General features: G+C 56.6%; 2 protein-coding genes across 2 annotated transcripts; one reads left to right on the forward strand and one right to left on the reverse strand.

Annotated features, from left to right (window-relative positions):
* Positions 1-84: 84 nt before the first annotated feature.
* On the reverse strand, positions 85-4,779 carry PSMC5 (proteasome 26S subunit, ATPase 5). The gene is made up of 12 exons (XM_062595437.1): positions 4,668-4,779; positions 4,184-4,255; positions 3,626-3,695; positions 3,057-3,154; positions 2,630-2,686; positions 2,242-2,472; positions 1,703-1,829; positions 1,310-1,500; positions 1,089-1,187; positions 828-938; positions 598-684; positions 85-198 (listed from the first exon to the last, which is right to left on the reverse strand). Exons 1-12 carry the CDS (start codon positions 4,704-4,706, stop codon positions 145-147), a joined length of 1,236 nt encoding a protein of 411 aa, XP_062451421.1. The 5' UTR covers positions 4,707-4,779; the 3' UTR covers positions 85-144.
* Positions 4,780-5,148: 369 nt separating this feature from the next.
* FTSJ3 (FtsJ RNA 2'-O-methyltransferase 3) lies at positions 5,149-13,059 on the forward strand. The gene is made up of 22 exons (XM_062595645.1): positions 5,149-5,198; positions 5,438-5,563; positions 5,649-5,754; positions 6,433-6,479; positions 6,706-6,785; positions 7,038-7,137; positions 7,302-7,496; positions 7,589-7,704; positions 8,563-8,667; positions 8,852-8,952; positions 9,033-9,113; positions 9,204-9,350; positions 9,701-9,836; positions 9,945-10,150; positions 10,274-10,388; positions 10,487-10,580; positions 10,760-10,904; positions 11,023-11,099; positions 11,276-11,378; positions 11,519-11,702; positions 11,802-11,896; positions 12,259-13,059. Exons 2-22 carry the CDS (start codon positions 5,497-5,499, stop codon positions 12,446-12,448), a joined length of 2,490 nt encoding a protein of 829 aa, XP_062451629.1. The 5' UTR covers positions 5,149-5,198; positions 5,438-5,496; the 3' UTR covers positions 12,449-13,059.
* The last annotated feature ends 131 nt before the right edge of the window (positions 13,060-13,190 follow it).

The raw sequence follows: 13,190 nt of genomic DNA on the forward strand, positions 1-13,190 counted from the left end.
AGCACAGGCTTCCCCTTTCGTAGCCCTTCGCTGCCCCAGTGAGAGCCAGCGCTGCTCTCCCTTTGCCCCAAATCAGCACGTGAGCCTGGCCGCAGCAGCGCTTTATTGGACGAAATGAAACAAGGAGCAGCCCCAGCCTCGCTGTTACTTCCATAGCTTCTTGATGGACATGTTCTTCTCACTGTCCTTCTGCATCACCTGGGCAGGGAGGAGAAGTTCAGGTCCTAGCACCCAGGTCTCATCTCTATCTAGTTGGAGGGGGCACCCTGGAAGGTGCCACTAAACCCAGGAGCTGCAGTCTTAGGCAGGGCCAGTGCTATAACCATTGTCTCCAGCTACCCCCATATTCTGTGGTCACCATAGCCCAGCCTCCACCTTCTCCAGCCTCTTGGAGTCTGCTTAGAGCTTAACCCTGTAGACAGTGGCATTTTAGTGCCCAGGAGCAACCATTTTAGATTGTTGTTGGTGCTCTAGAGGTAGCTGAAGGGCAAAGCAAGCTGAGCAGATCCTGCCCCAGAGGTCAGTTTGTGCCCCACTGCCAGCTCCCCAGGAGGAGCCACCCAGCAGTTCCCCTCACCTCCCCGCCATGGCACTTACCTTGGCAACAGCCATTTCGAAGTCTTCTTGTGTCACATGCACCCGCCTCTCCCTCAGTGCATACATGCCAGCTTCTGTGCACACCCCCTGCCAGGGAACAGAGGTATCACCCTTTGCTCTTCTCCATCCGCCCGAGCCTGCACCCCAGTAAGGGCCAACAGGGCACATGTTGGTGGCCAAGACCACATCCAGGCACCCAGCTGCTGCTCATCTTGCAGTGCCTGGCTTACCTTCACCTCCGCACCCGACGCTCCTGGCATCAGCTCAGCTATCTTTCGCAAGTTGATGCCTCGTGTCAGGTTCATTTTCCGGGAATGGATCTTGAGGATGTCTAAACGGGCCTGTAAGGACAGCAGCAGTGAGGCAAAGGTTGGAACCCCTAGAACAAGCACAGAAGTTGCTCCCAGACAGGGATTAGGACCTCATTTTCCCACCAAGGATTGGGCCAGGATGACAGAGACATGGGACCTGCCCTAGGGCATCTCACCTACCTCCTCATTGGGAGGGGGAAACTCGATCTTCCTGTCGATGCGGCCAGGACGCAGCAAAGCTGAGTCCAGAATGTCAATCCGATTTGTGGCCATGATCACCTGCACCAGGAAAGCAGCAGCTGTCACCACTCTGGGCCCCTCACTGCCACCATGGGACCAGCAGGACATTGTCCCTTTCTCCAGGTGGCTCAGGACCCAACCAGGGACAACAGTCCTCATACCTTGATATTCTTGGTGGCTTCAAAGCCATCAAGCTGGTTGAGGAGCTCCAACATAGTGCGCTGCACCTCACTGTCCCCGCCGGAGCCACCCTCCAAGCGGGAGGAGCCAATCGAGTCAATCTCATCCATGAAGATGATGGATGGGGCATGTTCCCGGGCCATCACAAAGAGCTCCCGCACCATGCGGGCACCTGCAGGGAGCAGAGAGGGTTGAGCCCTGGCACTGTGCAGAGTCTGGTGCACCCATGGTGTCTCTGCAAGCCCAGGACACCGTGCAAGAGACTTTTGGCCCCTGGGAGCCAGGCTGGAAGTCACACAGCACCATCGAAGCCCTCTCTGGGGCTCAGGCTGATACTGATCCATGCAGCAGCCCCCCCCCTTGCATGCTTTTACCTTCGCCAATGAACTTTTGCACCAGTTCGGAGCCTGAGACACGGATGAAGGTGCAATCGGTGTGGTGGGCCACAGCCCTGGCCAGCAGAGTCTTGCCCGTACCAGGAGGTCCGTAGAGCAGCACGCCCTGCAACAGCCGTGCGATCACCTTGGCACTGCTGCCAGGTAGGGCCTCAGAACCCCGCTCTGTCAGTACCCGGACAGCAAAGACCCCTCTCCCCTGCCCTCAAGGTAGGGCCACAGATGAAGAGAGCAAACGCCCTCACCAGGGCAGCAGCACCTACATTCTTTCCCTCCTTCAGGAAGTGGGACCCAGCACCCAAGAAGCGATGACACCCCAGAATCACCTCTCCCTCCCACAAGCCCAAACAACCTCCTGCAGGAAGCAGGCAATACGCAACAAGCCTGGCCGGTGAGCGGCAGGACTGCAGCATCGCAGTGCCACTGGGGCAGCAACTGCAGGAGCACCCCAGGGTGCTCCTCTCATTGTAGTGGCCAACGGCCCCTACTCACACCAGGGCCATATGGACAGCACTTACCTTGGGCTGGGCAATTCCCAGGGCCTCAAAGAGCTCTGGGTGTTTGACTGGCAGCTCGATCACTTCCTTGATCTCCTTTATCTGCTTGTCCAAACCCCCAATCATTTCATAAGTAGAATCTGGGACCTTCTCCACCATCATCAGCGACACGAGAGGGTCCACTTTGTTGGGCAGGATCTTGTGCAGCGTGTAGCTGTCATTGCGCAGTGCCACACGGCAGTTGGGGGTCACCTACACCGAAAGCAGAGTGAAGCTTAGTGCCTGGCCCAAACACGGCCCTTCCGAGCCACCCCAGGCTGAAGAATGCCACAAGCAGCACTAGGCCGCCCCAAAGGGAGCAATCACCTTCCCGTCCCACCCACGGCCCCCAGAACATTCCCACACTCACATCATTAATGTCAATGTTCTTGTCGACGTCCACCACGAACTTCCCTTCCGGGTGCACCTGGAACATGGCAGTTGTCACCGTAAGTTATTTCTCTATCTGAAGTCACCAATCGTGTCTAATAGCCATACTAGGTTCTCAGAGGGAGAAGGAGGAGGAGCTACGCAGCTCAGACACCAACAAATGCCCTGCAGCCCTACCTGCCCCACAGAACCACTAAGCCAGGTGCTTCCCACCTGCTTGGGGAAGGTCAGGGCCCAGGAGAGCTGCTACAAGGTGCTCCTCTAGAGAAACATTTCTCACTTCAAGTTTCTTCCTCGTTACATCCCTCCCAGAACTTGTGCTATTGCTTCTGCCCCCTACCCCTCTCCTTGCACAGGGATGAGGAAAGAGTCTGCCCTACCCCAATCTGCTCGCCCCAGCTCTGTACCTTGACGAGTACTTTCTTCTTGTCCATGGCTCTCACCACCTCCCCCACATAGGAGCCCTGTTCCTGCAGCAATTGCAGTTCCTCCCGCAGCAGGCGCACTGTGAAGAGCAAGGGAGCCATCAGCACCACCATTCTGCCCAGTCACAGGCATCAGCACCCAACACAGCAGGAAGACACCCTGATGGAGGTGGCCCACAGAGCCCTTCTGGGGCATCTTGGGCACCAGTGCAGACTCCTGCTCAGCTAGAACCAAGGCAGCCCACCTTTCCCTAATTAAAATAGCAAAAAACAAACAATAATCCTCTCCACACACACACAGAAATCCAAAAACCCACTCACAGCCACCCACCCACCAAAAAGAAAAGTATCACCATAAAGAGCAAAACAACTAGAGGATTTATGAAACTTAGCACACATTTCTTCATCTGGCATGAGCTGGACCCTTCTGACAACAGTACTAGCCGTGCTGGCCCACAACTGGGTCACAAGTCATCAGCCCAGCAGCTAGGAGTGGCTGAGTGGCCACATCACTGCAGGAGATCAGGGTGAGAAAGATGAGAGGACTGTACCTTTGGCATTCAATTCGTTTCTTTGCGCTTGCAAGCGCCGCAGATTCTGGCTCTTCTCATTCACGATGAGCTACATAAAAAGCCAAAGAACTTAGCTGAGACTTCAGCATCCCCGTAGAGCGTTCAAATCAACTGCACACCAAGTACATGCAACAGCCACTAGTTGAGCTGCAGCAGAACAGAGAGGAGCAGCTTTCATCCTGGGACAGGCACCTAGTACAGCACAGCCTTTCCAAACAGGACATGGCCAGCCAGGCTCCTTTACCAAGGATTAGGCAATATCTCATACATGCACAGCAGCGATGACACTGGGTAGGACAGAGATATCTTGTATGCCCATATCGCCCAAAGGCTAGATCGATGGCCCTGCCTGTAGATGCCACCCTGAGAAGTGCTGCCTCCTCCTTGCATCCTAGGACAGGGCACCAAAGCAGTGAAAGGCCTACAAAGCACTGCATTTGGTCTTGGACTGAGGGCAGGCCCAGAGAAAGATGGGCACCCTTGGCTGGAACCATAGCAATAGGTTCCCAGAGCAGTGCATGGCTGGAGATAGCTCACCTGCAGCTCCTCGATCTTGGACAGGTAGTACTGCCGGAGCCCCGTGCCGCCCTTCCCGTCGTCCATCTCCATCTGTGAGAAAACGGGACTCAGCGGGATGCGACTGGGCCTTGGGGGCCTCCCGGTTCCCCAAGGGCCCCGCAAGACACCTCTGCCCCCGGGCCAACCCCCTAGGGGCCCTCGGGCCCCATTTGCCCCGGTGCCTCCTTCCTCCCCGAGCCTGTCCACGGATCAGATCCCAACTCCCTCATGCGCTTCCACAGGCCTGTCCCCAGCGCCAGCTCCCGGGTTCTCCATGCCCTCTCGTCCCCTAGGACCCCTCGTCTCCCCCCACCCTCCGCGCCAAGACTGAGGCGAGACCCGCCGAGTCACGGCGACCCACCAGGCCCAGGCCTCAAGCCCGCCCTCAGCACGGCAGAACGGCGCGGCCCGGACACCCCGCGGCCGCCGACAGCCCCTAACCCCGCCCCGGATCCAGCCTCACCTGCTCAGGTCCGTCCACCGCCATCTTCTCCGCCGGCATCGGGACACCGGCACCGCCACTGCCTGCACTAAAGATGGCTGCGGTGTCCCTTCCGCTGCCCGCCCCCCGCGCGAGGAGCGCGCTGACGTCACTTCCTCCCCCCAACAATGACATGGTAACAAACAAACATGTTCCAACTCCCGAAGGCTGGGAGGGCGCATGCGCACTGCAGCGCTGGCGGGGTGAGAATGCGCGTGCGCAGACGTGGTACCAGGCGCCCCTGCTTTGCCGCCATCTTTATAAGGTCAAGCGTTATTTTTCCGTACTGTGAAATGTTAGAGGGCTGTAAATAGGCTGAAAACGCACTTCCTTGGGGATCTTCTCCCTTTACTCTCTTCATGAGCGCACGGAGGCCCGTTTCGCCTCTCGCACCGGGGACTCAGTACTGAGACAACACTCCCAAGATGGTGGTGAAGGGCGTCCGGAAGCGGAAGCCAGGCGCCCGGCGGGTGGCAGCCCGAGGCAGCGGGGCGCGCACGCGGGAGCGTGGCGGTGAGCGGGGCCGGGCGCGGCGGGGTCTTGCGTGGGCCCAGGCGGCGGAAGGGGGAACCGAGGCAGCCCACGGGACCCCGAGGCGGGGTCAGACCCTCCCCCCCCCCCAGCCGAGCTGGGCCGGGGCTGGGGAGCAGTGTGGGAATGCAAGGCCGGCAGACACCGGCGGCGGTGGGAGGACACCGGGTCTGCCCTCGCAGCTCTGCCGCCCCGAGCTCACCCCCTTATCCTCCCCGCAGGCCCGTGTGCAAGCTGACCGCAGCTCCCAGACCCACCCGGATCTCAGCCCGACGGCACCATGGGCAAGAAGAGCAAAGTGGGGAAGAGCCGGCGGGACAAGTTCTACCACCTGGCCAAGGAGACAGGTAAACAGGGCCTGTGCACACCAGAAGAAGAAGGGGAAACCTGTAGCCCTTAGTAATCTGTAACCCCTCGCTCTTCTTCCCACAGGCTTTCGTTCCCGCTCCTCCTTCAAACTTCTCCAGCTCAATAGGAAGTTCCAGTTTTTGCAGAAGGCCCGGGCGCTGCTGGACCTATGTGCAGCCCCTGGTGGGTGGTGAGTGTCACCAGGGCCCTGAGCCATGGCTCAGTGTCTCCAGCTGCCCCACAGACCTCCCTCCTGGAGGTGCATGGGTGAGCAAGACCAGCCAGAGCGTAGAGGAACACACTTGGCTACCATTTGGAAAGTGGTCCGTGTAAGATGTGTTTGCTCCTCCAGCCCAGATATCATGTTGATGGGGAGTCAATGAGAACCATGGCTGCTTTTTGTTGAAGCTGCTAAAATGCTTCCCACTACTGAGGGGTTTGAGCCATAAGCCAACAGGCATCTGCTTGCAGGAGACTCAGTTTCTGGGCTGTGTGTAAGTGATGCAGACTGAAATACTCTTTAGTTATCATTTTGTTTGTGTGTGCTGCTAGTCCAGTAGCCCTTAACCTTTGTGGCTTCCCCACATGGCAACATGGGGATATCCAAGTTATTCTGTCTGGGTATCTAATCTGTTCCTGACTCAAGGGTGCCTTTGAAAAAGACTTTCACAGATGAAGTAGAAATCTGGTGGTTTGGGTGGCTGGAACCTTGTAGTGAAGTGGCTTTAATGTTTTCTGCCTTGGTGGTGGCTCATCTTGTTCCCTGTCACAGATCTCAAGGCAGATCCCAAGCCTCAGGCTGTACAGTTCATGGTTGGAGGCTCTCATGGGATCCTGCTGTAGCTTTGAACCTCTCTGCTCTTTGCAGGTTACAGGTGGCTTCCAAATTCATGCCTGTTTCCAGCTTGATCATTGGTGAGTGGTGGGACCTTGTGCTGAGCTGGAACAGGGGTGGGCAAGGATGTGCTAGTGTAGACTGGGTGCAAGGACCTCCACTGTAGTCCATGGATGTGACTGAGGGACACGGTGCTTTGGGGACACTGGTACATGGAGGGAATGAGCTGCAAATCTAGGCTGTGACAGGTTGGAACCCAGGTTGAGGGGGAGAAATTGCAATGTTGACATCTCTTTCTTATACTAGGAGTGGATTTGGTCCCCATCAAACCCATTCCCAATGTGGTGACGCTGCAGGAGGACATCACTACTGAGAAGTGTCGCCAGGTAAAAACCTCCCCACCGCCCCACCAAGTGTCACATGTTGGTTTGGGATTCAGCAGGTCTGTCTGGGATGGGAGTCACCTTAGCTGCTTAATCACGGCTAATTTGGGGGCAGGACCAGAGCAGGGGGCTGAACTGAGTGTCTAGGTTGGCAGGCGGGTGGAAACATGGGCTTTTGGGAACTGGGGATGCCGCCTGCCGGCTCATGCAGAACGACAAGCGTTAGCAGGACTAACATGTGCTTCTGGTCATCAGGCCCTGCGCAAAGAGCTGCAGACGTGGAAGGTGGATGTGGTGCTGAACGATGGGGCTCCTAACGTGGGAGCCAGCTGGGTGCACGATGCTTACTCCCAAGGTAGAGTCCTTGCAGAGCTGTAGTGTGGCCTGGAGCAGCTGTGGGGGGCTGCAAGGGTGGGTCTATCTCATGCGCCAGCATGGATGATGGCACATGTTGTGGGACAGGGAGCCAGGTGATGAGGAGATGACAACTCTGTTGACTGCTGCTTTCTCCCACTTCAGCCAACCTGACTCTCATGGCCCTAAAGCTGGCCTGCGAATTCCTCTGCAAAGGCGGCTGGTTCATCACCAAGGTTTTTCGCTCTCGAGACTACCAGCCTCTCCTGTGGATCTTCCAGCAGTTCTTCCGCAAGGTCCAGGCCACCAAGCCCCAAGCCTCCCGCAACGAGTCCGCTGAAATCTTTGTGGTGTGCCAGGGTGAGTGGCCAAGGGGAGCTTGCAACTGTTGACAGCTTGGGGCACTGGGACAGGGCAGTTCCTGACTGTTATTTCTGATTCCCATGTCACAGGTTATCAGGCTCCAGATAAAATTGACAGCAAATTCTTTGACCCAAAATATGCCTTCAAGGAGGTAGAGGTTCAGACCAAATCCGTGAGTGAGCTGATCAGCAAGAAGAAGCCAAAGGTATGAGGATGGTGCGCTCCTGGGGTGGACTAAGGGTCCTTCAGCAAAGAGTTGACTCAAGGGAACAGCCACAGCCTGAGAGAGCGTCTGTCTCCGTGGTGCTATTTTCCCTGTTCTGCTTGTCCTGGGGAGCCATCTGCCTTCCCAATTTCAACTCTGTCATGGGACAGACGAGCAGCAAAAGCTCTTGTGGGGGCAGCAGTTAGACAAAGTCTGTGAGGAGCAGGAGGAGATGGTTTCTGGGAGCTCACAAGCACCTGAATAGCTGCAGGAAGGAGGAGGATGTTGGGGGGCAGCTGGCTGATTTGCTTTGCTGGGCAGCAAAGCCAAACACACGTGAAAGGGGCTGGGGATGGTGGTTAAGATACTTAATCAGGAGTGCTGTCTGGGAAGTTGAGAGACTGCAGGATACTAGTGGGTGGAAGAGCTGGTAGTAGAGAGATTCATAGCCTTTGAAGGTGGTGAGGGGGAGTTGTGAACAAGCCATGAGGCTGGATGGGGATAGACCAGTATTGTATTCTTCCTGCAACAGTTGGCCACAGGGCTTATGTCTCCGTGAGGTGTCTTTGGGGCACAGGATGCCAATGGCTATGTGAAACAGCTTCAACTTAGAGTGGAGCTTCACAAGCCTGTATTGCCATCTCCCTTCTGCATCTGAGATTAGGTTGAGGCTGGAGGAGTCATCCTAGAGCTGGACCTGATACTCAGCAGGTGGTAGAGGCTGGTAATCTGTTCTTGTCCATGCATCACTTGGGCATGTTTAGGTGGATGCTGCAGCTAAACACAAATTATGTGAAATGATTTGACTTCTGGGGGTGGCTGAAGCTGCGTGGCTCATAAGGCTTCCTTCTTCCATAGGCAGAGGGCTACGCAGATGGTGACACGACCCTGTACCGCCGCTTCACCCTGATGGACTTCCTCAAGGCTCCCAACCCTGTGGACTTCCTCTCCAAGGCCAATGAGGTGAGTATCTGAGGCCAGAGGAACTTTGGTGGCCCCAGAGCCTAGTCCTCAGGAGCACAGAGCAGTGAAGGAGGGCAGCTAGCTGCCCCAGTGGTGGCTCCTAGCCCTGCTCCTGCAGAGGAAGGGGAGGCAGGGCAGCGGCTGGTGCTTGGGAGTGGCAGTGCTTTTTCTTCGCTGCATCCAGATCACACTAGGGGATGGTGAGCTTGAGAATCACAGTGCCACCACAGAGGAGCTGCGTCAATGCTGCAAAGACATCCGCGTGCTGGGGCGCAAGGAGCTCAGGTACTGGGAAGACTGGGACTGGGACAGGGTGGCACGCTGGACCTGGACAGGTGTCTCAGACTGGCTGCCTCCCTGTACAGAGCCCTGCTGAACTGGAGGACAAAACTGCGACGTTTCCTGGCTAAAAAACTGAAAGAGCAGGCAAAGGAGCTGGATATCAGGTAGGAGACACCAGGGCTGTCCCAAAGCACCAATGTGGTTGGTTGGGGCTGCCACCAGAAGAGACACTCTGAGCTGCTTCCTTTTGACAGCCTGAGCTCTGGCGAAGAGGAGGAAGGCCAGGAGGAGGAAAAGAAGATGTCACCAAAAGCCACAGCTGATGAGATGGCAAAAGAAGAAGAGGAAGTAGAGCTGGCATTGGCAGAGATGAAGGCCAAGGAACTGGCAGAGTTAAAGAGGTGAAAACTGCTCAGATGAGGAGAGCCAGGGGAAAATCATGCTAGTGTAGCATAGCAGGGCTCTAAATGTGCGGATGGGCCAGTAACGTCAGGGCCTTTCTCCTTCAGAGAGGAAGTGGTGGAGAAGGTGACCCCCAAGATCTGGGGTCTTTGGGGCCAGCTGCTCCTCCAGGCAGGTGAAGCAGCTGTTCCCAAATGTTGTGGGCTCTCGTTGCACCAAAGCTGGGGACGCCTCGCAGTGGGATGATGGTGTTCTTGGGCCCTTTGGTCTGGCAGCAACATGGCAGTGGATTGAGACACTGAGATGTGGGGGGGCCGGTGTGGCCTCGTTTCTTCGCCTCCTCTTTCAGGAAGAAGAAGAAGATCCTGAAGGAGCAACGGAAGCAGCGTGAGCGTGTGGAGTTGAAGATGGACCTCCCCGGTGTCTCCATTGCTGATGAGGGTGACACTAGCATGTTCTCCCTCCAGACTATCCACAAGACCCAGGTATGAGGACAGTGGGAAGGTTCTTAAGGCTACTGGCAGGACTAGGATGTTGGCAGGCAGGAAAGAGATGGACTTTTGCTCATGACTATCATTTCGCTCATATTGTAGCTGCTGAATGAGATGGCCCGGGGGGACATGGCATCAGCAGACGCCCTCCTGGAGATGGGGCCTGGGGACGATGACATTTGTCTCTCAGATCGGGACGAAGCAGATGATGTGTCCCTGGCCAGCGATCTGGACCCAGAGGAGCTGGTTGAGATAGAGGCACGTCAGCGCCAGCTGGAGCGGGAAAGGCGAGAGCAGGGTACAAAGAGGTGAGAGCAATGAGAGGCTGTCCTGGGGTAGAGACTCCCTTTGGAGCAGCTTTGCGGATTGGGGAAAGGGGAGGCATACCCTGTCCTAGCTGTGGGCACTGATCTTGCTGCTGTCTGTTACAGGGTGACCTTTGAGGAGGAAGAGGACGCAGAGGAGGAAGAGGAAAATCCCCTTCTGGTGCCCCTGGAGGAGAAGTCAGTGCTGGAGGAACGGCAGACTAGTTTATGGTTTGGGAAGGTGAGTCCCCGTGGCCCAGAACTGATGGGACAGCCTCGGCCTCAATATCTCCTCCCCAGCTCTACCCATTTACCTGACATACTATCCCCAATTCACAGGATGCCTTCGCTGGCATCGAGGATGATGCAGACGAGGACCTGGAACTGGGACAGTCACAGATGCTGGCTCAGAGACAGCGGGAGTCTCGGACAGGTCAATGAGGGGGCTGCGTTGCTGGGGATCCCCAGAGCTCCTTTCCAGCCTGTAACATTATACAGTTAACAAGCCTGCATTAATGTAGCATTAACAAGAAGTGTCTCTGGAGGAAGGGGTTAAGTTCTGGAGTGGGGTCTGCCTTCATCCTCTCTCACCCACTGACTCCTGTCCTGTAGACAAGGAGAAAGGAAAAGGGCAGAAAAAGGTTCCTCAGGAGGAAGCCGTGACCAAGCCTAAGACTGTAGTGGACACAAGACCAGATGGTGGTGAAGCACAGGATGAGGAGAGCAGTGACGATGACAGCAGCAGCGATGAGGAGAGGTGAGGGGCAGGAGAGGAGCAGTCTGGATGCTCTATCTTGCTCCACAGTTCAGGAGAAGGGGTACATGGGGACCCCTGCGTGCATCTGCCCCAGCCCTGACAGCTCACCTCCCCACAGGCTGCCAACATCAGTGGGGAAGAAGCGAGCCCGAGATGAGTCGAGTGGCTTCGAAGTGGTGCCCATTGAGGACCCAGGTGAGTGGCGCTGCAGTCTGGGCCCGTGTGTGCCAGGTGATATAACAAGTCCCTCTTTGGGGACAGGAGGCAAGGGCAGGTCCTGTGTATCTGGCCTGGGAAGGAGTGGCTACTGGCCCTCTGGGTCTGAGGCTGCTTGCAGACAGGACAAGCTTTAATCTATCTGTGTGCTGCAGTGAAGAAAGCCCGTGTCCTGGACGCAGAGGGCCTGGCACTTGGTTCGGTCATCGCCACCTCTAAAAAGGCCAGACGGGATCTGATTGATGACTCCTTCAACAGGTACTTCCAGCTGTGGTTGCTGGAGGGGGAGTAGCGTATGGTCCCCTGACAGGACAGGCAGTGGGGGTGGCAGATGTATTGGAGTTGGCAGGGAACTGGCTGGGATCCTGTGCGCTGCTCACAGTCTGTTTGTCCCCCAGATACTCTTTCAATGAGGATGAGGGGGAACTGCCTGAGTGGTTCACAGAGGAGGAGAAGCAGCATCGACACAAGCAGATACCCCTAGACCGGCAGACAGTGGAGGAGTATCGGCAGCGCTGGCGCGAAATCAATGCGCGGCCCATCAAGAAGGTGGCGGAGGCCAAGGCCCGCAAGAAGCGGCGGGTGAGTGGGGCTGTGGTCCTGGACAGGTATTCCGTCCCCTCTGTCCCAGATGTTCTGTCCCCCAGTTTTCTTTGCCTCTGAGCTTTGCTGTCCTTGCAGATGCTGAAGAAGATGGAGCAGATGAAGAAGAAAGCAGAGGCCGTGGTGAGCACGGTGGATATCTCAGAGCGGGAGAAAGTGGCCCAGCTGCGGCGGTGAGTGGTGAAGCTGGGATCTGGGTGTTTTGGATTGTGCTAGGCTGGATGGCAAGGCAGTGTGGGAGCAGCTCCTGAGCATAACCCAGCGGGGCCAGGGAGAGTTGGGCTGTACTTGTGGGTAGGCTGAGGGTTGGGAAGATAGAGGAAAGGGAACAGGACAGCACAGCAGGAGAGCAAGCGAGAGCTGGGAGGAGCTGGGTACTTGTCCTGGGGAGCCCCATCTTGAGGTATAGCTGCCCTGCAGAGCCTAGTATTGGCCTTTGGATGTGTGCTGATGCCAAGCTCCTGGACAAATCCTGCTATCTGAGCTCTTGGTAGGGCTGTGGTTTCGGTTCTCACCTGTTCCCCTCTTCCTGCAGCATCTACAAGAAGGCTGGACTGGGCAAGGAGAAACGACAGGTCACCTACTTGGTGGCCAAGAAGGGTGTAGGACCCCGCGTGCGCCGTCCCCCTGGGGTCAAGGGCCAGTTCAAGGTGGTTGACAGCCGCCTGAAGAAGGATGTGAGGGCTCAGAAACGAAAAGAACAGAAGAAAAAGCGCCGTAAGTGATGTGGAACAGACTCTGTCCCAGGCAAGGGACTTAGCTAGAGGGTTCTGGGCAGGGCCGGCTCCTGCCCTCCCTCCACTGGACACTGATCCAACTGTGACCCTAGGAGCAGCCTGCCATTCTCTCTGGAGATGGAGCAGTGAGTTAGCAATGTGCTCCTGTTCCTCAGTGCCTTGATTTGACGTTGCCTCCTGCCCTCAGTAGTACCAGCACACAGGCAGGGTTAACTTGACCTTAGTTCTGTGGCATTGACCCTGCCCCCCTTCAAATGCTCGCTGGATGGCAGCATCTCCTGGTCCCTGTGGTCATGCTGGCTCCCCAGCTTGGCCACGTTGCTGGGAGAATCTTAGGCTGCAGAGATAGAGGGAGCACCCATGCCAGCCCTTGCTGTCCCGGGAGGAGTCATGGCTCTGAGCAAATCGCTCCTGGGGCCATATTTATCACTCAAATCCTGGTGAAAGGCCGGTCCCCAGAGCCATTCTGCACACTCAGGACTGTGTGGGGCTATTGATGCTGAGCTCTGAGGCAGACAGGTATCAGTCCCAACAATCTGCTCGGCACAGAACTGCTCCTTGTTTGCAACAGAATTAAACCCTGGTCTGAGGATGCCCCAGGATGTGTCCTGTGTCTTGGCAAGGCGAGGGGCCTGCACCGTCGTCGGCTTTAGAGGGACTACTCAGGAGCTGCCACATCTCATCTCAAGTTGTGCGCTGTTGTCAGGCGCAGGGAGGACCCATGGTTGTC

This window comes from Rhea pennata, chromosome 26 (assembly GCF_028389875.1).
Source record: "Rhea pennata isolate bPtePen1 chromosome 26, bPtePen1.pri, whole genome shotgun sequence".
Classification (NCBI taxonomy): domain Eukaryota; kingdom Metazoa; phylum Chordata; class Aves; order Rheiformes; family Rheidae; genus Rhea; species Rhea pennata.

Excerpts from the sequence above, each read along its gene's own strand:
- PSMC5 (XM_062595437.1), bottom strand. The coding sequence starts at position 4,706 with ATGCCGGCGGAGAAGATGGCGGTGGACGGACCTGAGCAG. Across the intron at positions 3,155-3,625 it reads AAACGAATTGAATGCCAAAG|TGCGCCTGCTGCGGGAGGAA; the intron begins GTACAGTCCTCT and ends TGCTCTTCACAG. Across the intron at positions 199-597 it reads TCGAAATGGCTGTTGCCAAG|GTGATGCAGAAGGACAGTGA; the intron begins GTAAGTGCCATG and ends CTCCCTGCCCAG.
- FTSJ3 (XM_062595645.1), top strand. The coding sequence starts at position 5,497 with ATGGGCAAGAAGAGCAAAGTGGGGAAGAGCCGGCGGGACAAGTTCTAC. Across the intron at positions 7,138-7,301 it reads GCACGATGCTTACTCCCAAG|CCAACCTGACTCTCATGGCC; the intron begins GTAGAGTCCTTG and ends CTCCCACTTCAG. Across the intron at positions 11,100-11,275 it reads GGTGCCCATTGAGGACCCAG|TGAAGAAAGCCCGTGTCCTG; the intron begins GTGAGTGGCGCT and ends TGTGTGCTGCAG.